This window comes from Ursus maritimus, unplaced genomic scaffold, assembly GCF_017311325.1.
Source record: "Ursus maritimus isolate PB19 unplaced genomic scaffold, ASM1731132v1 scaffold_5, whole genome shotgun sequence".
In the NCBI taxonomy this organism is placed as follows: domain Eukaryota; kingdom Metazoa; phylum Chordata; class Mammalia; order Carnivora; family Ursidae; genus Ursus; species Ursus maritimus.
This window is the reverse complement of record NW_024426663.1, coordinates 13,386,106-13,406,329: the sequence shown is the minus strand read 5'-3', so window position 1 is coordinate 13,406,329 and position 20,224 is coordinate 13,386,106. Positions and strand designations below refer to the sequence as shown.

The 20,224-nt window shown below is 41.2% G+C and overlaps 1 protein-coding gene and 1 long non-coding RNA gene across 3 annotated transcripts in view; one reads left to right on the top strand and one right to left on the bottom strand.

Moving 5' to 3' along the window:
• The window catches only part of LOC103672209 (leucyl and cystinyl aminopeptidase), an 89,997-nt gene extending 75,405 nt beyond the window's left edge, over window positions 1–14,592 (top strand). For both annotated transcript variants that reach the window (XM_008700890.2, XM_008700891.2), the window contains exons 14-18: window positions 218–402; window positions 2,153–2,314; window positions 4,409–4,549; window positions 5,194–5,275; window positions 5,917–14,592. In XM_008700890.2, the coding sequence (XP_008699112.2) occupies window positions 218–402; window positions 2,153–2,314; window positions 4,409–4,549; window positions 5,194–5,275; window positions 5,917–6,048 (702 nt within the window). In that variant the 3' untranslated portion in view covers window positions 6,049–14,592. The remainder of the gene's footprint in view (window positions 1–217; window positions 403–2,152; window positions 2,315–4,408; window positions 4,550–5,193; window positions 5,276–5,916) is intronic.
• A 2,533-nt stretch (window positions 14,593–17,125) lies between these two features.
• LOC121100645 lies at window positions 17,126–19,094 on the bottom strand. Its single transcript, XR_005832361.1, has 2 exons — window positions 18,998–19,094; window positions 17,126–17,483 (listed from the first exon to the last, which is right to left on the bottom strand). It is a non-coding gene; the product is annotated as an uncharacterized LOC121100645 (long non-coding RNA).
• Between the last annotated feature and the right edge of the window lie 1,130 nt (window positions 19,095–20,224).

The following is a 20,224-nucleotide window of genomic DNA, read 5'->3' as shown; positions in this document are numbered from 1 at the left end:
ACCCCCCCCCCCCCGCCCCTTGGCTATAGCAGCCTAGGTGTAGTCTTTGTTATTGAGTGGTTCCACCCAGCTGTACGTGGGCTTCATGTGTCAGTTGATATTATTGAGTAATATTAGGCCGTCCTTTTTTCTCTTTGGGTAAATGTTAGGGAAAAAAGATCTAGCGACCCTGATTTTTCTGATTGTCCTAATTATTGCTAACAATTTGTCTCTTTAGACCAGGGTATTTAAATTACTTCGAAGCCAAATCCAACAGCAGACTTGGACTGACGGAGGCACCCCATCTGCCCGGGAGCTTCGGTCAGTCTTGCTTGAGTTTGCTTGCACCCACAGCCTCGAGAACTGCAGCACGGCCGCCATGAAGCTCTTTGATGATTGGGTGGCATCCAACGGAACTCAAAGGTGACACATGCTTCTACTCAAATGAACTCTCTTCCTCTTCCTTGCCTTTGTATCATATACTGAAACCAGCACTCCTTCCTCTTCCTTACCTCTATATCATATACCGAAACCAGGATCTTTTCATCCTGGGTCATAAATGCTATAAAACTGAGTGTTAACGTAGGTGAATTCTGTGTACTTGTATGTCAAACAAGACTGTTTTTTCAAATTGTAGTAAAATACATAAAACAAAAGTTATTATCTTAACATGTTTTAAGTGTACAGTTCAGTAGTGTAAATATATTCACATTGTTGAGCAATGAGTCTCCAGAACTTTTTATCTTGCAAAACCAGAATTCCTTACCCAGACTACTCTCCATTTTCTCCAGTCCGCAGCCCCTGGCAGCCACCATTCTATTTTCTGCTCTAAATACCTTATGTGAGTGAAATGTACAGTATTTGTCTTTTTCTGACTGACTTGTTTCATTTGTCCTCAAGGTTCATCCATGTTGTGGCATGTGTTAGAATGTCCTTCCTTTTTAGGGCTGAATATATTCATTGTGTGTATACACCGTATTTTGTTTATTGATTCATCCATTGATAGACATTTGAGTTGCTTCCATCTTTTGGCTTTTACAAATAATGCTGCTATGAACATAGGTGTACAAATACTTCTTCGAGACTCTGCTTCCCATTCTTTCAGATGTATACCTACAAGTGATATTGCTATATCATATGGTAAATCCATTTTTAATTTTTTGAGGTACCTCCGTATTGTTTTCCATTGTGGATGCACCCTATTACATTCCCACCAGTAGTGCACAGGGGTTCCAGTTTCATCATATCCTCACCAACACTTGTTGTTTTCTGCTTTCTTATAACAGCCAGCGGAATGGGTGTGAGCTGTCAAACAAGTCTCTTGTAATTTAGGGCTATAACTCAGCAGGTGGAGTTAGCAGTTAGTAGACATGTTTTTGATGATGACTGGTTCTCTCCATGTTCCTTACTGGGCATTATGGAAATAGATTCAAGCATCAAATGAGTGTTGGGGTAGGGGATCAGAATAACCTACTGAGGTCCTTTCTAGCGCTGAGATCTTAATAAGGTCAGAAAACTGTGCTGCTTCTCTCTTCTCACCGCTCCCCTCACACTTGCTGCTATATTTCCACCGTGGAACTCATCACACTACATGGTAATACATTGATTTATTCTGTACGTTGTGATAGCCTCTGAGCTCCTAGAGGGCAGAGACCGGGTCTCCTTCTTCCCTTGCCCAGCTTCCAGCCAGTTGTCTGCCTGGGTCTTTGTGAGTGCTCAGTGAAAAATTATTGCATTAAGTTCAATTGATATTCTTTATAGTCACACCACCAGGGAAGTAGCAGCCCACTGAATTAAATATTTTCTTTTTTTTTTTTTTAAAGAAAACTTTTTTTTTTTTTAAAGATTTTATTTATTTATTTGACAGAGAGAGAGACAGCCAGTGAGAGAGGGAACACAAGCAGGGGGAGTGGGAGAGGAAGAAGCAGGGTCATAGCAGAGGAGCCTGATGTGGGGCTCGATCCCATAACGCCGGGATCACGCCCTGAGCCGACTGCAGATGCTCAACCGCTGTGCCACCCAGGCGCCCCTGAATTAAATATTTTCTTGATGATGCGTTGTAAGGACTCTTTTGTTACCTGCTCTGACTCCACAGGCACCACTAGTCAATTCCTTGCCTTTGTATTCAGGATTTCTTTTCCTTGTTTTTCTCATATTTGTACCTTTCTTACAGCCTCCCTACTGATGTCATGAGTACTGTGTTCAAGGTTGGAGCAAAAACTGAGAAAGGCTGGTCATTCCTATTAAGCAAGTATGTCTCTATAGACTCTGAAGCAGAGAAGAATAAAATACTTGAAGCTCTCGCCAGCTCAGAGGATGTACGGAAACTTTACTGGTATGAAACCACTCAAGGAATATGATAGATGGAAACCAAAAGCATAAAAGCATGGTGCTGTTAGGTTTGAGAAGCTCATTTTCTCTGAGATCTTCCTCTTTCTGCCTTTACTTGTGGGCCAGCCCTGACTTGGATGGTGCGGGAGGAGCCCGCAGGCGCTGGGCTTCATCTCAGGGGCTGGGCCTGTACAGACGAGCAGGAGACGCCTTGCCTGAAAGAGACTGGGAGATGCCAAAAAGCACAGTCCTGTTCTGCTTCGTGCTTCAAAACTTCTTGATCCGCTTGGCATGGTGTCTTTGATTCCACAGTCTGTGCTTCATTTTGGTTTTTTTGGTCAAGGCATTGCTCTGTCCAAGCTATCATTTTGAAAATGCAGACACTTCAGTAAAAGATAACATGTAAAAGACATAGGTTATACACTCATGTAATTTGTCAGACCTTTCCTTAATTTTTTTTCCCTTTAAGATTTTATTTATTTAATTGAGGGAGAGAGCACAAGCAGGGGAAGTGGCAGGCAGAGGGAGAGGGAGAAGCAGGCTTTCCCCTGAGCAGGGAGCCCGGTGGGGGCTCGATCCCAGGACCCTGGGATCATGACCTGAGCCAAAGGCAGACGCTTCAATGGCTGAGCCCCCCAGGTGCCCCAGACCTTTCCTTTTTAATATCCAGCAGATGAAGAGCTAGAGATGGTAGTTTCACGTGGGGTGAGAAGGGCAGTAGGTAGGGCGTCCCGGCAGGAAGGACAATCAGTGTCAGGGTAGAGGAGCTATAAGTAACCAGGAGAAATAGGAAGGTCTCTTAAAAGTCAGCAGCGGGAAGGAAAGGAGAGGCACTTGGCTCTCACTGCTTCTCTTGTATAACTTTGCTCAGGTAAATCCTTCTAGTGTTCTAGAGCTGTTCTTTGCACCTGCCCAAACCCACTTTCCAGAGGACACACTGTAAATAGTCTTTTTTCTTTAGACTAGTAGCCAGCCTCTGACCCAAGCAAATAGAGAAAAGTTTTTGTTTGTAAATCAATAACAATTTTGTTTTGAACTAGTAGTACGCTGATAAATTCCCATTGTAAAGTACTTAAACAGTACCTAAGGAAATGGAATAAATGTGAAAGTACCTCTCATATGACCCTTCGCTTCCAATCTTATTCTCTTCTCTCTGTTAATAGTGTCAGTCCTGGTGTGTGTATTTATGTATTGAACATAGGCTTATACTGTCTGTACCCTGTGTTCTGTAACATTCTTTGTAGTGAATGATCAGTCTTTGGGATTTGCCCTGTTCAATCATAAAGCTTATTTCATTTGTTTTTATGGCCACACAGTATTCCAAACTATGGCTCTATCATAATTTATTTAATCTATCACATCTCGTTGGGCATTTGGGTTTTTCCTCCCATTAAAAATCATTCTGCATTCTTTTGGGGATACGTGTTTTCCTGCTAGAAATAGGTATTATAGCATGATAGATGAGAATCGCATTTGTTACATACCAGACTTTAGTATGTATCAGCCGTGTTACTGTGTCAATTTTCCGTAACCTCAGTTTCTTAAACTGTAAAATGGAGATATGCAATGCTTACCTATTTCAAGCCTTGTTGTGTCAAGAATTTAGAACATAATCTAGTATGTATAAAGTATCCATAAATGTTAACTATTAATATTAAAAGCATATTCTAATATATATCTTGCTTTTTTACTTCAAACAGCCCAGTTTTTTGAGTAGCAATATACCTATCTACTCATATCAAATAAGGGTTTTAACAACAAGAAAAAAATCCAGTCTTCAGAGTTATAATAAACTCTACCTGAATTTATTTCCTTTTTTCTTTTTTTCCTGAATTTATTTCCTAAATGTCCTTACTACTTCAAGAACTATTTATTATTACGTGACAGTAAATTTCAGTCCTTATCTTACTGGGGAGTTCTCCCTTCATTTAGAAAAATGACAAGTTTTCAATCTGTTGATCAATCTTAGAGCAACCCAAAACTTACATCCTGTGAATTGCTTCAGAACCTTAATTAGGAGACTGGCACTGATGTTAAGTTCAGTGATCACTTCATGACAAATACTTACTTTAGAAACTAAATCTGCTTTGCTCTTCAGGTTAATGAAGAATAGCCTCAGTGGAGATACCATCCGAACACAAAAGCTGTCATTCATCATTAGAACAGTTGGCCGCCATTTTCCTGGGCACTTGTTGGCTTGGGATTTTGTCAAAGAGAATTGGAACAAGCTTGTAGAGAAGTAAGTTTCTCAGTATTCTCTGGGTCTTCATTTGAAACTGTTCCCAGTGTTGTATTGATTCACAGGATTTAAGGTCTGCTGTGAGAGGAAAAACGCTTCAGTGACAGTTAAACTGAAACACCCAGAAAGCTTCACCCTTGTAAATGTAATCCCATAACGTCAGTCGTTTGACAGTGGTGCTCCATCCGGGTACTGATTAAGCCCAGCCATGCTTGTCACTTTGCTTCACGTGGCCATGGACTATTTCAGAATAGCTGTTTAGTTATGTGTGTTGAAAAATACCTCTTCATTGCCAGGGGATTGGATAAGTACTCAGACCCACCCAGACAGCACACGGAGGATTTTTTTTGCTTTCAAAGTCGTAATGGCATTTCTGGGGTAACGTGTGATTTTTGAATCAATTAAATGAATTAATAATTTATCTGAGTGCCCATAACTCCTTTTTCTGCCCACCTTTCCTTCCCACTGGTAGTGAGAGGGCGTGTAGGGTTACTTCTGATTTACTGAGCTTCATTACGCAGGAGCAGGACCCCAGTTGCCTTTGGCCTATGTAATGTAGGGTCAAGTAGTTCTGAGTGAACTTTGCTTCCCAACAGCTGCCTCATGTTTTTGCTCTTTTTGCTCTTGTATTTATGTTTCTTCAGGTTTCATCTGGGGTCCTATACCATACAAAGTATTGTTGCTGGGTCGACGCACCTGTTTTCAACAAAGGCACATTTGTCTGAGGTGGGTTGTATAAAATGTTAGCAGGGAGATTGGGTCACCCTCTCCCCTTAAGCTGCTCAGTCTAAGTCAAACAGTGCCTTGTCATGCCAGTTTCTGCCCCTTCTCTCTGTCAGCCTTGGTCAGTGCCAGTGATTCTGCCCTGGGATTACTTCTTAAGGGGGGATATTCAGCAATGAGGACAAATTCCGGTGAGGAAGAATTCTGATTCCATTCTCAACAGTATTCCCTTGTCTACCTGATAAAAATAATTTTTTGAATTAAGACCAGCATAAGCCAAGTCTCTTTTTAAGTGGTAATAAAATGGTTTTAAAGAATTCCATTCCAAGGGTAGAACTGGGCGCTAATTCTAACTTTAGATTACTTCATTTACTGTTACTTTTTTTTTTTTCTTTCTATTCTAAACTGGAAAAATTCATTCTTGTGGGCATAAGGGGAACTTTTTAAAAAAATTACTTAAGATTTCACCATACGTGATCAGGAATTTGATGTAAATACTTCGAATATTAAAGTCCTTCTTGTCTGTACTTCTTTGAAGACCTCAGCATAGCCAGGACTCAGTTAAAGCTTATCTGAAAAGGACATTCAGAGTTACCTGTGATTTACTGTTCATCTTTTGAAATACTTCTTTGTGCAACTTACAGGTCCAGGCATTCTTTGAAAATCAGTCAGAGGCAACCTTTCGGCTTCGCTGTGTCCAGGAGGCTTTGGAAGTCATCCAGTTGAATATCCGCTGGATGGAGAAGAACCTCAGAACTCTGACGTGGTGGCTGTAGCATGCACAACCGCGCCCCATTCTGTCGCCCGTTCAGAGAGCTTGTTCACGTGGGCTCTGCTGCTTTTGCAAAAAGCCAAGGTGAAGCCAGAATCGCTGCCGAGTTGTTTGCACTCTTAGAAGTTCTAGTTCGCTCAGGGCCCATCTGTACTTTTCATCTGTCTTTCTCGAATTGTCTTTGGGCAGGATGTAGTTATTTATTACAAAATTATATTCACCTACATGCCAACATCTCCAAAAACAGTGAGTAATTTTTCTACTTTGAAGATACACAAATGGGGGGGAAACATCTGTTTTGGCATTCTGTTCTGTTTCTCAGTATCCAGAAAATACTGACACAGGGAAACAAGGAAAGCTCTACCATGGGAGCCGTCATCTTTGCAGGCGCTGCTTTGTCAGCCATTTGTTGCTTCTTAGTGATAGATGATGGATGTTACTCGAATGTGGTACAGAACTTAGCCTCAAAAACTTATGATAATGAAGTCGACGAATCCTACAACTGTTAGAAAACTGATCTCAGGTGTGCAGATCTACTTTGGTTTGAGATTTTGATTAATCCTTTATTTTCTGAAACAAAGTTTAAATAAGATCTATTAACTTATATTTTTTTTCTGCAGAACAGCCAGGTGCTACAGAATTTTTAAATTTTTGTTGTACTGAAAAGCTAAGTAACAAAGAGAAAAGATTAAGTTTTCCAAATGTGTATACTTATTTTTTCATCTTTTAGGAAAATGTTTCGAACTGAGTTAGCTTTAATTATTATTTTATTTATGAATTCCAAATTCTCCAAGTCTGTACACCTTTATCACTCCCTGACATAGATACATCTTATGTTATAGAGGAATATGTCTGCTTTTATGGCAAGCATTTTGTTAATACTGTTGTCTTTTATCATGACTTTATCACTGTTACTAAAAATAAAATTAGTTTAGGTTGCCTTTGACATTACCTGATCATAGACACTTTCTCTGTGAGTCATACTCATGTGTAGATTTACATGTTATATGGTAGCATATATTAGAAGCATATTTTGAAATAGGGTCTTTGAGAAATTGAACATTTTTATTTGAAGTTCACCATAGTACCTTAAAGGAATAAAGATAACGTGGGATGGGAGTCACTTGATTCAGATATAATATGGTGGGCTTTGAATTTTTTCTATTATCAAAATAGTACTTTTCTTTAGTTGGAAAATCAGTGGGTTTTGTTTGTTTTGTTTTATTTTGTTTTTATCATGGCCAAAGTAACTGATTGAAAGGAATGGCCAGGGAGAGAGAGAGAGAGAGAGAGAGAAAGAAAGAAAGAAAGAAAGAAAGAAAGAAAGAAAGAAAGAAAGAAAAGAAAAAAAAGAAAGAAAAGAAAAGAAAGAAAGAAAGAAAAGGGAAGATTTCCAAAACTGTATGGCATTTTCTCTCCTTGTAAAGGAGAAATACTGTACTTGAATTTTTTGAGCTATGCAGACTTAATATCTAGATTGTTGAGTTTCTTTGATTCTTAGGGGAAAAGCTTTCTTCCTAATAATTTTTGAGTACTTTATATTTTGTTTGAAAACATCTTCTGTGTATATAAAAAGGGTAGATACCCATTTGTGAGCACTTAAAACACTCCAGAGAATCAATGAGAAAGGTCACCTTTTTTAATTTAGCAGGTATACAGTGAAAATATGTGGGATTGTGTATAAAATTATATTTTACTTTATGAAAATATTTTTATATAACAAAATTTAAAATGCTGGCAAGCTATAAGGTAGCTTTCTTTAATCCTAGTGTGTTTTCCCCCAATTTAGTCTTTTCTAAACATTTACCTCTGGTTCAGAGTACAAAATATTATATCCTGAGAATCGCAGAATCCTCTAAAGATGTCTTATTGAAACTGAGGTGATTGTAGGTCTTTATTCCTCTCGTGCTTCAGCAGATGAGTGATAGTTTAGTTGTGTGTTTTTATATTTTTAGAGTGGGGAAAAATACTAAACTTTTGAGGGGTTTTTCGGTTGCTGGTTTTTTTACATGTTATATTACTGAATTCCACTTTGATACAGAGTTTAAATTTTGCTACTTCTCAACATCGGTGAAGAGTTTTCAGTTGTCCTTGCTCATCTTTACTTTGCTCCTGTAATGTATGTTAGCTCCGCATACGGCCAGTCTTGTCGGGACTTAGATGGTCTTTCCTGAGTGTGTGGGGGGGAGGGGGCGGAGGGTAATGTTTACGTAAATCCTTACCAAAACATGAGCTGAAGAAGGAGCTCACTTGTAACCGTTGCTGTCTTTGAACTCACAGCCCGTTCGTTCCCATGTCACCGGATGCCTGCTGGTTGTAGTGCTGTTGTAGCCCTCACCTCACGTGTTTGCGGCTCGGGTAGCCCTCGCCTCACGTTCTCCCACAGAGTTCCGTAATTTTTAATGTCAAGCTCACCCACCCGGGTGGCACTTCCAAAAACGAACTCTAAGTCAGGAATATAAGGCTACGTAATAGGTAGACCGTGGGACAGCGGAGACATAACTGTAGCTTTTGAGGTTCTGCCCCCCGCACTGCGTCTTAGCCGCTGCGTCACTCACGTACACGTCGCCGCGCTCGGTCGCGTGAGCTCACGGAGCCGGCCGCCGTCAGGTACCGAGTCCACCGCCCAGAGACGCGCTGCTGGAAGGTAGAAGAGGCGCGTGACGCTGGATGATGAAGAAAGGTAAAATTGGACGTTTGGAATTGTAGAAGGAAAACTTGTGCTTTGAACCTCGGGGAGTAGTACTGTCAGGCATCCAGGTGTTAACAGCAGGAGATCAGATGCGTTACACCGCAGGTGGTCGTGTCAGCTTGCACCCCAAGCTCGGGCCTTCCTCCATCTCACTGTTTCATAGAAATCCCTGTGAGTGAGACTGCGTGGCCATTGTCTGAGTGTTCCTGAACTTTCTTACCATCCCAGGTTCTGCTTAATTCTAATACTCTTTGCCATTCATGGTTTCATTTTGTTGTACTTTAGCCTCTGTAGGAACGAAAGAGCTGTCAGAAGAGTTCTGGGTACGTAGAGGCTCTGGGGCTGTGTCAGGCTCCCCGGGGACAGAACAGGGTCCTTTCTGAATGTTGGAAAGTAGGAAATGAAAGTCAAGCGCTGAGTTAGTCGGATTACTGGTGGCCTGTTACTGAGCTGTATTTTAAGAGCCAGCTCAGGCTAAAGCACCTGGAACCGTAACGTGTGGTCGGATTGCTGAGTATTCACGTAACGCCCATTTGTTTCATGGGACTGCGGCGAAGGCGCATGAGCTCAGGACACGTATCATCACCGAGGACAGCATTTCCTGGGCGGAGTTTGCAAAATGAGATCGGAATTTCATAGGTAGGATAGAGCCCTTTTTCTCCCCTTTGTCTTTGTTGTTTGGTTTTTATTGGAATGAATTCTCTTTCTAAAGAGCTTCTTCTCTCCCCCCTCTGACGCTCCCATTTGTACTTTAAAAAAAACTAACGCGTGTATTTTGCTATTTTTGCATTCTTTTATTTTGTGCTTCATTCCGTGCGCTGGCAGTAGATACCGAATGAAAAGTGGCAGGCCACGCGTCGGCTAAATCTCCTCTTCTCGCTTTCCCTTCTCGCCTGCACGTGCAATAACTCCTAGAATCGTTGATTGATGTCTTTGAGTGGCTTTTGGCAGGGAGGAGGTAGATATTTTTAAATGTACATATGTGGTTTTGATCTGTTTTTAATTTCTTTCATTTTGTGTGCTTTCTCCTGACAAAGACTGAGATTCTGTCCTGTGAAAATCTCTTTGCCCTTCCCATATTGCCTTTGTGGGCAGCAGCGACACAGTCGTTATTTGATGTTTCTTTTTTGGAAGTTGGTGGTGAGAGAGCAGAGTATGCTCTTTTTAAAATGCGTACAAAATGTTTTTGCTGCTATTTTGTGGGTGTTATTTCATTTTGCACTTCATTCATCTTTCTGATGGGTGTGTAGATATCTGATGAACTGTGGCAGTCCAGAAGTATGACAGATGTCCTGTGTACCCGTCCCCTTGTTGCTTGCATGGACAATACCTAATAGAGTAGTTGTAGTGGCTCTCGTTTGGATCTAGTCTTGCGGGGTGGGGGTTGTGTATCATTCTTTCAGATGTGTGTATGTGTTATGCTCCTTTTTTTATTCCTTATTTTATATGTGTTCCTTTGCATGTGCGCCTACGTACTTAGTGAAAATTGAGTTTCAGAGTATGACAGATCTCCTGTTTGCCCTTTTCCTTATTGCCTCCCTGGGTGGTAGCTAATGTTTTGTTTTGTTTTGTTTTGTTTTGTTTTGTTTTGTTTTGTTTTGTGGGGTGGGAGAAGGTAGGGTATGTACTTAATGTATATAAATAGACTTCCTACTACTTTGTATTACTTATTCATTTCGTACTATGTCCTCGTGAGAGGATGTCAGAGTACCTAATGAGACGTGGAGGTCCGGATGTATGACAATCTCCTCTTGTCCCCTTCCCTTATTGCCTGTGTGGGCACTGACTAGTAGAATAGTTGTTGGAGTGGGTTTGGGGGGTTTGGGGGAAGGGATGTGTACATGCTGTATATACCTGTTTTTACTATCAAGTTGTATTATTTCATTGGGTACCCGACTGGAAGTTACCCGATGAACTATGGAGGTCCGGATGTATAACAATCTCCTCTTGTCCCCTTCCCTTATTGCCTGAGTGGGCAATGACTAGTAGAGTAGTTAATAGTTTCAGGGGTTCTTTTGTGATTTGGGGGGTAAATACTTTTAAATATATATATATACACGTGTTTACTTCCTTATTATAGTATTTCACTGGGTACCCAGTCCTTCACTGGGACACGTAGGTTCCTGATGAACCATGGAGTTCCAGACGTGTAGCAATCTCCTCCTCTCCCTTTCCCTTTTTATCTCTGTAGGCAATAATTTTCAAGTAGTTTGGGTTTTTTGAAGTCTTGGGGGTGGGAAGGGACTAAGGGCAGGATATATACTTTTGAAAACTGTGTGTACAGTGTTTGTTACTATATTGTGCTATTCCATTTTGTACCCCGTCCCTTCCTTGGACGTGGAGGTACCTAATGAGACGTGGAGGTCCGGATGTATGAAAATCTCCTCTTGTCCCCTTTCCTTATTGCCTCTGTGGGCAATAGTTTTAGAGTAGTTCTAGATTAATTTTTTTACTCTACCACTCCCCTCCCTTGGAGGGTGGGTATATGTACTTTTTTAAATGTATATAAATATTTTTGTTCCTTTTTTCTGTTACTACATTTTGTACCTAGATCTTTCTATGGATATTTAGGTACATGATGAAAATTAAGGTTCATTCTATGAAAAAAATCTCCTCTTCTCCCCTTCCCTTATTGCCTGTTTGGGCAATGACTAGCGGCGTAGTTGTTTAGGGTTTTTTTTGGCAGGGTAGTGGGGGTACTTCTGGGTTTACGTTTTTAAAAATGTATATAAATGTCTGCTGTGGTTGTTGTTGTTGTTGTTTTGCTCTTTTACTTTGGGAACCAATTTTTTTGTTTGGATTTGTAGATATGCACTGTAGTGTAGAGGCCCAGATCCAGCGGCGTGAGAAACCTTTTCTCTCTTCCCTTATAGCCGTGCACAATTGTGTGAAAGTAGTTTAGGACTTGGTTTTTGTTTTTTGTTTTTAAAGTTCTTAATGGGGAATGGGCTTATCAGGTAAGATAGGTGATTTTTTAAATGTATATAAATGTTTCTGCCTCTTTTTGGTGTTCACTTCATTTTGAATCTAGTTCTGTGCATGACTATTTAGGTACTTAAAGTTGAGATTGATTCTATGAAAAATCTCCCCTACTCCCCTTCCCTCATTGCCTGGTGGGCAGTGGTAGAAGAATAGATGTTTAGTTTCTTTTTTTGGAGGGGTGGGGTGGGAGTAGTCTGAGTGAGTGAGAGTGTGTGTGTGTGCACGCGTGTGTGTGTGCACGCATGTGTGTGTGCGTGTAAAATTTTTTTTAATGTATATAAATGTTTGCTACATTTCATGTGTTATTTCACTTAGTACTCAGTCCTTTGCAGGGACTTGTAGGTACATAATGAACATGGAGGTCCACACGTATGATAAATCTCCTCTGCACCCCTTCCCTCACTGCCTGCATGGGCAACAGTTTTATAATTTGGGGTGGTTTTTTTAAGGGGGAGAGATGATTTGGGTGGGTCGTGGGGAGGGGAAAAGGACAGGGTATGAACATTTAAAAACTGTATATAAATGTTTTCCTATAATTGATTTTGTACCTAGTCTTAGCATAATGGATAGATACTGGATGAAAATCGAGGATCAGTGTATGACAAATCTCCCTTTCTCCCCTTTCCCTTATTGCCTGTTGGCAATAGTGAGTAGAATAGTTGTGTGTTGTTTATTTCCTTGGTTTTTTTGGAGGGGTTTATATTTTTGGCAGGGGAATATTCTTAATACATATGAACATGGGTGGGGTTTTTTTGTTTCATTTTGTGTTTAGTTCTTCGCATGGCTATCTATATTGGGACCTAATGAAAATTGAGTTTCATAAATTGACAGATTGCTGCTTCTTTACTACGTATTTCCTTATTTAGCAGTGCCTAGTATAGTTGTTGTTTTGTGGTTATTTTGTTTTATTCTCTAGGATATTTGCCTTTAAAAATGTAAATGTATATAAGCACATATCTAATCTGCTTCTTTTTTTTTCCCATTATTTTTCGTTAGTACGTAGTCCCTTTTGGCGCTGTGCATGGATCTAACAAAAATCAAATCCCACCAAATCCCTGCCCTCTGACTTGAAAGACATTGGGGTGGTGTAACTCATGGCAACAGGTGTATAGCAAATAAGTTGGGAGAAGACACTTGGAAATGGTTGGCTTATGAAAGCTGATGAGATTCAGCATTTCTTATGCTGATTCAAACAGAAGGAAATGGTGAGAAGGGAACTGTACTTTGGAGATTCCAGAAAGGCAGGAGGACAATACTAAGTAAAAAGTAGGTTTAAAGTTCATTGCTAATTAATCTTTCCATAACTGGTATGCCCATGAAAGTGCTGCCTAGGACTTATGTGAAGACCCTTGAGAGTAGCTGCTTTTTGGGGCCTAGAATTCTGACTTATCTACAGAAGTCTCTTGCAGTTCCATAGATAGCATATTCTTATGTGACTGATAGAACTTATTTTGATTTTTGGAATGAATGTTTTGAGTTATTGCCATGGTTCTAGTGAACAACAACATGGGCCCAAAAATCATTCCATAAAGAATTGGGGGCAAGCCCTCTTTCAACGCCCATCTGTGGTAGGGCAGGTTGGCCCTTTTCTACCCAGAGCTCTTCTGTGTGGCTGCTTCTCTCTGCTCAGTTCTCTGTTAGCTGGACCATTCTTGTTCTTTTTTCTTTTTCATTTTGTCTTCGATGCCTGCAATATTAGATGTCATCCTCATGTACACTTAAAAATGTAAGCCAGTGTTACCTCATCATTCGTATGTTTTTGCATGCAATTCATACATCCAGGCTTGTGCGTTCACTTTCAGCATTCTCGAATAGTACTGACTCCTCATCCACCACGTGATAAATGTTAGGACTCCACGTTTGACTGTATCAAAGAAAATGCACGTGTAAAATCTCTCACTCCCTCCCTGCCTCTCTTCCTTTCTTCCTCGCTTTTTTCCTTCAAGCTTCTGAGCAATCTTTGTTTGTTCTGCAGTTTATAATGAATATAATGCTGAAGATTTGCCATGTTATTTTATTATATATATTTTTTAGAAACATTGGTAGGACTCCTAGAACATTTGCAAAGAGATGTCATTTACCATATCAAACTCTCAGGTTCTAGTGTTCAAAAATTAGCCTATACTTTGCTGTTATTTATACCTGCTGCTGTAGAAAAAATATAAGTTTGTTCATGACACGTGTAACTTTGATCATAAATAAGCGAGAAAGGGGCACTTTTTTGGAATGAGTCATGGTAGTCATTAGTGATATTTCTGAACAGTTCTTAATTTGAAATACTTCAAAGAAGTAAAGGTCATGGCTTAGCTGAATGAAATGCTCCGGAAGTTGCACTGTATAAACCATCAGTACAATAATACACTTGTGTGTGTGTGTGTGTGTGTGTGTGTGTGTGTGTTGTGTGTATACATGTACATATATATATATATATATAAAATGAGAATTACAGGATAATTGAAGCATTTGGATTAATGAGACAATACTTGGCCTTATAGCCATCTTGATTAAAGCCAAGTGTTCCATGTCGCTATTAGTCTCTTTCAAACACTTTGAAAAGTAATTACTTGGAAACTTGTAAAAGTATTACATTTTTGTATTTACACACCTATATGGATCTCCAATTCTTTGAATCTGAGCTTGTGGGTGGAATTCTAAATTTGTATCATAATATGTCTTTTGTGGAAAATTTTGAGAACAGTATGTATAATATATATGCAAATTGTGTTGTGTCACTTGTAAAGGGAGAAGGCCTATTTTTCTTTATATTTCTGATAACTTGTTTTGCATATGACCAGCACTGACTGAAAGGCATGTGTAATTGCAAACACTGTTGCTTTTTTTTGTGAAATGAAAATAAAAGTATTTAAATATAAATGCTGTGTGGCCTATTTGGATGAAAAAAAATTACGTATGTAAAATGGTGCATCTTCTCAGATTACACGATCTACCAGGATAATGACCATACTCATTGTCTTGCATGATTTGTTTTCTACCCCACTAGTACCCCAGTATCTCTACTGCCTCTAACTCAAGGTTTCTCGAACTCACACTATTGATATTTGGGGCTGTCCTGTGCTTTCTGTGGTGACTTGCACCATCCTCAGCCTCTAATGCAAATAACAAATACAAGCTAATGGCAACTCCAGTGTGATAATGAAAAATGCCTCTAGACATTGCCAGATTTCTCCTGTGAAGGGGTGCGGATTAAAACTTCCAGTGGATGGGTGGAGCAGAGGGCTCAGTAACAGTTACAGGAAGTCTATCTTGGGCAATGATGTACTTTTTAGACTGAATTGCTTCTTATAAATGCTCAGTACCAGTTGATACTGTAAGTGTTAAGTACCTAAATCCATATGAGACGTGTAACTACTTATGCTGGCGAAACAAAACTCATTCTGAATTTGAAGGTGAAAGGACACTGAATGTTATCAAGGGAGGAGGGGTGCACAGCTTTTTTTCAAGGGACACTGCCACAGTTACATTGCTGGTCAGGTCGACAAAAGAAGTTTCTCTGTTCTAGCCCCATGAGTGGTCTTGAGGGACAATTGAGAATTTCTTAGGCTTCGAGATAGGGGAACTAGAACCAGTATTCTCTTATAGTAATTGTTAAGGCTTAAAGTTGGGCATTTTAGGGCAAATACAGGGTCTCTTCATCCCCTTACCCAAAACCCTATTTCCAGAGACACAAAACAACCTGGAAGCTCTACCTCTTAAAATCTCTTATATTTTGGAGAATCAACAAAATGAAGGCAACCTACTGAATGGGGAAGATATTTGCAAATGATATATCTGTTAAGATGTTAATATTCAAAATACATAAATCACTTCTACCACTCAACACTAGAAGACCAAATAATCTGATTATAATGGGCAGAAGACCTGAATAGACATTTTTCAAAAGAAGACATATAGGTGGCCAACAGACACATGAAAAAATGATCGACATCATTCATCATCAGAGAAATGCAAATCAAAATCACAATGATACATCACCTGTCAGGGTGGCTAATATCAAAAAGACGGGAAATATCAAGTGTTGACAAGGATATGGAGAAGAAGGAACCCTTATGCACTGTTGGTGGGAATGTAAATTGGTGCAGCCACTGTGGAAAACAGTATGGAGGATCCTCACAAAGACAGAATTACCACATGATCCAGTAATTGTACTACTGGTTATTTATCTAAAGGGAAAAAAAAAAAAAACCCACTAATTTGAAAAGCTATATGCACCCCTATGTTTATTGCAGCATTATTTACAATAGCCAAGACATGGAAGGAAACTATGTGTTCCATCGATAGATGAATGGATTATGTAAATATAATGGAACATTATTCAGGCATAAAAAAGAATGAGATCTTGCCATTTGCAACAACATGATGAATCTAGAGGTTATTATGCTGAGTGAAATGAGACTGTAAAATACCATATGATTTTGCTCATATGTGGAATCTAAAAAACAAAGCAGATATGGACCCATAAACTCGGAGAATAAACTGGTGGTTGCCAGAGTAGAGAGGGGGTAGGGGAATGGGCCAAATGGGTGAAGGGTAATGGGAGGTGCAGTCTTCTGCTATGGAATGAATAAGTCGGTGGGGTGAAAGGCACAGCATAGGGAATATGGTACATAGTATTGTAATAATGTTGTATGGTGACAGGTGGAGCTATACTTGTGAGCTTAGCATGATACATAGAGCTGTTGAATCACTATGTTGTACATCTGAAACTAATGTAACATTGTGTTGTCAACTATACTTCAACAAATAATAATAATATACTAGGGAAATATTCTTAGGAATTGCCAAGATTTTGATCAAAAGCTACTGGTTACAGTTTTTATACTTTTTTATTCATAGATATCTGCAATAGACAATTGAACTAAAATGCTTTGTAAGTGTAGAGAAGAACACTTTTATTTCAATGGACTTTTTGATGAGAGTAATAGAACTTAATTTTTTAAAGTCATTTTTAGGATTCATGACACAGAAGAGTTTGATTTGGTTATATTTTTTTGCTTTACTTCAATTCTTACCATAAAGCCCTACCTGGCCCCCCACCTGCCGCAACACACGCACACACACACACACACAAGCATCCAGTGCTTCCTAAAACTTGTGTGCGAGGTGAAGAGTTGACCTACATGCTCTCCAGGAGTGTTATTACCAGAGAGCAAAAACATACTTTTAATCATCACAGCCCACCTTTACTAATTAGGGGTACGTTTCCAATGCTTTCTGCTTGCTCTTCATTTTTACTATTTTCCTTATGGATGGTCATCCAGTCAATTATGTGATTGTGATTTCTCTTGTTGGCTGAGTTGAATTATAATCAGGACTTTTGCTGATATGTATAATAACTTTTTTTCTTAATATCCCACTCATTTTTTTGAAGGAAGAACATAATGCAATTAACGTAATAAAATAATTTTTAAAAATGGGTTAAAGTAGATGATGTGGAAGTTGAACGTTAAGCAGGCTGCCCCCGGGGGCAATAGATTGAAAGGAAGTCAGGGACAGACGAGAAGCCACGTCAGCTTAGGAAAGGCTAGTTAGCCGAGTCGGGGTGGTGCCTACTCACGGGCGTGTGTCTAGAAGCTGGGTGTGGCAAGCCGTGGACCCAACTGCCGGGCGTCTGCTGCTGTGGCCCTTCTCTGTGAACGTAGCCAGAGCAATGCCCCGTGCTTCGGGTGGGATGGCACACTGGCTGCCCTGGGCGTGCGGTGGCTGCATCTGTCTTCGTTTACGTTGCCTCACCCCCACGGGAGACACTGTGGAGCAGAAAGGGGTGGTTAACAGTGGTGAGGTGTCAGTGCCGTCGTGGTTGATGAACTGGATGGAAGGAACATAGATATTAGCTTCACCACCTACAGTAGGAGATGAGGAAGTTCACAGGAAGTTTCAGTCATGGGGAAAGAGACAATATTAAAACGCAATTTTAGGATCGTCATTTTCACATACGTAATCTTCATTAAGAGTTGGGGGGCATAATGGATGTCAGTTGACCTTCCTGCATCCATGTCCATGGTCTCTTCTGAGCACACCTGGACTTAGAGCCTAGTGCCTCTTTACGTTTCCTTCCCACAAACCCGCTGCAGCCAAAGCATTACTGAGCAAAGCACATTTTTTTTTTTTAAAGATTTTATTTATTTATTTGACAGAGATAGAGACAGCCAGCGAGAGAGGGAACACAAGCAGGGGGAGCGGGAGAGGAAGAAGCAGGCTCATAGCTGAAGAGCCTGATGTGGGGCTCGATCCCATAACACCGGGATCACGCCCTGAGCCGAAGGCAGACGCTTAACCGCTGTGCCACCCAGGCGCCCCTGAGCAAAGCACATTTATCCCAGGATTACATAGGGGAGACTCTCTCACGCCGCAGCAAACAGCCTCGTCCTCACTTAATATTGCTCTTCTCCAGAGCCTCTTCTTCCCCTTTTTGTTTCTGTGGGATCTTTTCACTTACTGTACTCATCCAAAGTATGCACGCACATGGACACGCACGGACGCACGCCTTGCTGGCTGCTCATTCTCACTCCGAGACATCTCCTTGAACTTGAAATGTCTCTCGTCTGTGGCATTGCACCTCGCAGCTACACCGAGAGGCGCACGGTCAAGTGCATCCGGAGCTCGGGGCAACTAATCGCCTGCAGCGAGCAGCTGGCCCTCTGATTTAGAGGACCCGTCTGTGGCCTTTTGCTATTTATTTCGCTGGCCTCCTTGGAATCTTACTCCAAGCAGCTTATCAACTATATATTTCAAACAAGCACATTGTTCTCATAAAAGGAAATCTTATCCACCTCTTTTGATTGGCAACCAATTTCTTCCTGTTTTTTCTAGGCTAATAGGAAAATTAGCTTATAATATCTGAGCATATCCTGACGCTGGGTGAGAGAAGGCAGCCCTAAATTGAACTGGTCGAAGAAGGAAACCAGGCCACACTTTTCAAATGTTTTTCATGGCTCATTCATTCAATAAATATTTGTAATCATCCACTATGCACCAGGCCTTGTGCGAGGCGGGTACGTGCTGCTCGACTCTAATGGGAGCAGCTGGCTCCAGCTTGGAGAATGCCACCTGGGTTTTATAAACACTGCCTGCATCGTGGGTGGTAAATAGGCGAGGGCATTTGGGTTCATGAGGCACAGAAGTGAAAGGTGTCCCCGCAGGAGGGAGGTTCTAACTCTTAAGCTGGTAGGGCTGCAGCCGCCTCAGGAACAGCACCGCCTTGAGTGGGGCGGGACTGGGGGGGACCCCTCATTCCCCGCCAGAATTCCCCTCTACTCACTTGGGTGTGCAGTGCATTGGGAACAACGGAGGCCTCTCCTCAGGGGCTGTGTCTGTGGCCACAGTTAACGCCTCGTGTCACTGATTGGGAACCAAAGGCACTTGGCTCCGCTCTGAGTAACCACGCAGGTATTCATTCCTGAGGCTGTTCCAAGGGAATGACAAGAGGCTGGAAGTTAATTGCCTGTTTCAGTTTCACTCCAGGTTCCCCCTAAGTTCTAATTAGCCATAAATGAGCTTGGCTCACCTCAACCAAAGTTGTAAGAGTGCTTTCTTGTCTGCGTTGCTCAGTGTCGCCACGCAATAATAAGGAGAGTGTTTCAAGGTAGACTTATAAATCAGGGAGTCTTGATTTACACCAAAGTTCAGTAAAAGGTAGAGGCCTTGTAGCCGCCTGTCGTGGAAAACCTATAGGTGAAGTCCCAGGGTATGATGAATTAAATGCACCATACAGGAAATGCGCTGTTTGTCTTCGAGGCTTCTAGACGACAGGCACCGCACCTCCTTTATTTCAATTACGGCCCTTGAGCCTCAGCAATCGGAGCAGCAGCTCTGGCCTTTGACCTCTCCAAGATTCCTGCCTTAAATTAAGAGCAGTCTGCAGAAATCTTTTAGAATGTGCTTGGGTTGCATTGTCAGCAGCCAGTGGGAAAAAATGTCTCTGGCAGCTTCTGTCCTTGCTCAGTGCTCGCCAGGAATGACCAAGAGCAGGTGGGACAACTTATTTGTCCTGAGATGGCTGAGAGTCCATACAGCCCGTGTGGAAAGAATCCTAGACTCCTACAGAGACTAGGGAGATTTGAGTGAAATGGAAGGAATTCTAGAAAATGTGCTCCTGTGAGAGGACACTAGGGAAAACAAGTTTATGAAGACTGGACAAAAACGGAAGTACTTCTCTCTAGTATCCCATACCTTCTTGCAACGTGGCCAGGGCTGTGATCTGATTTAGGCAGCCCAGAAATCTCCAGTGCCCAAGAAATGAGTTGAGCTGTCCTAAGCAGGACTTGCTGCAGCAGGAGCCTGGGAAGGCAGTGCTCCTCCTGTCCAGGAGGAGTCAGGGCATGGACTTGGGTAGAAGCTACCACCTCCTAGAGGTGGGACAGTGCTGCCAAGTTCCTGCAGGCAAGGAATCTTCTCTAGGATCTGTGAAATAAGTGTTCCCTGGGCTTAGGCAAGAAGAGTGTGGTTCTCAGAGGTGTTCCTTGACTGTCTTGTAGATGGTTGTCCC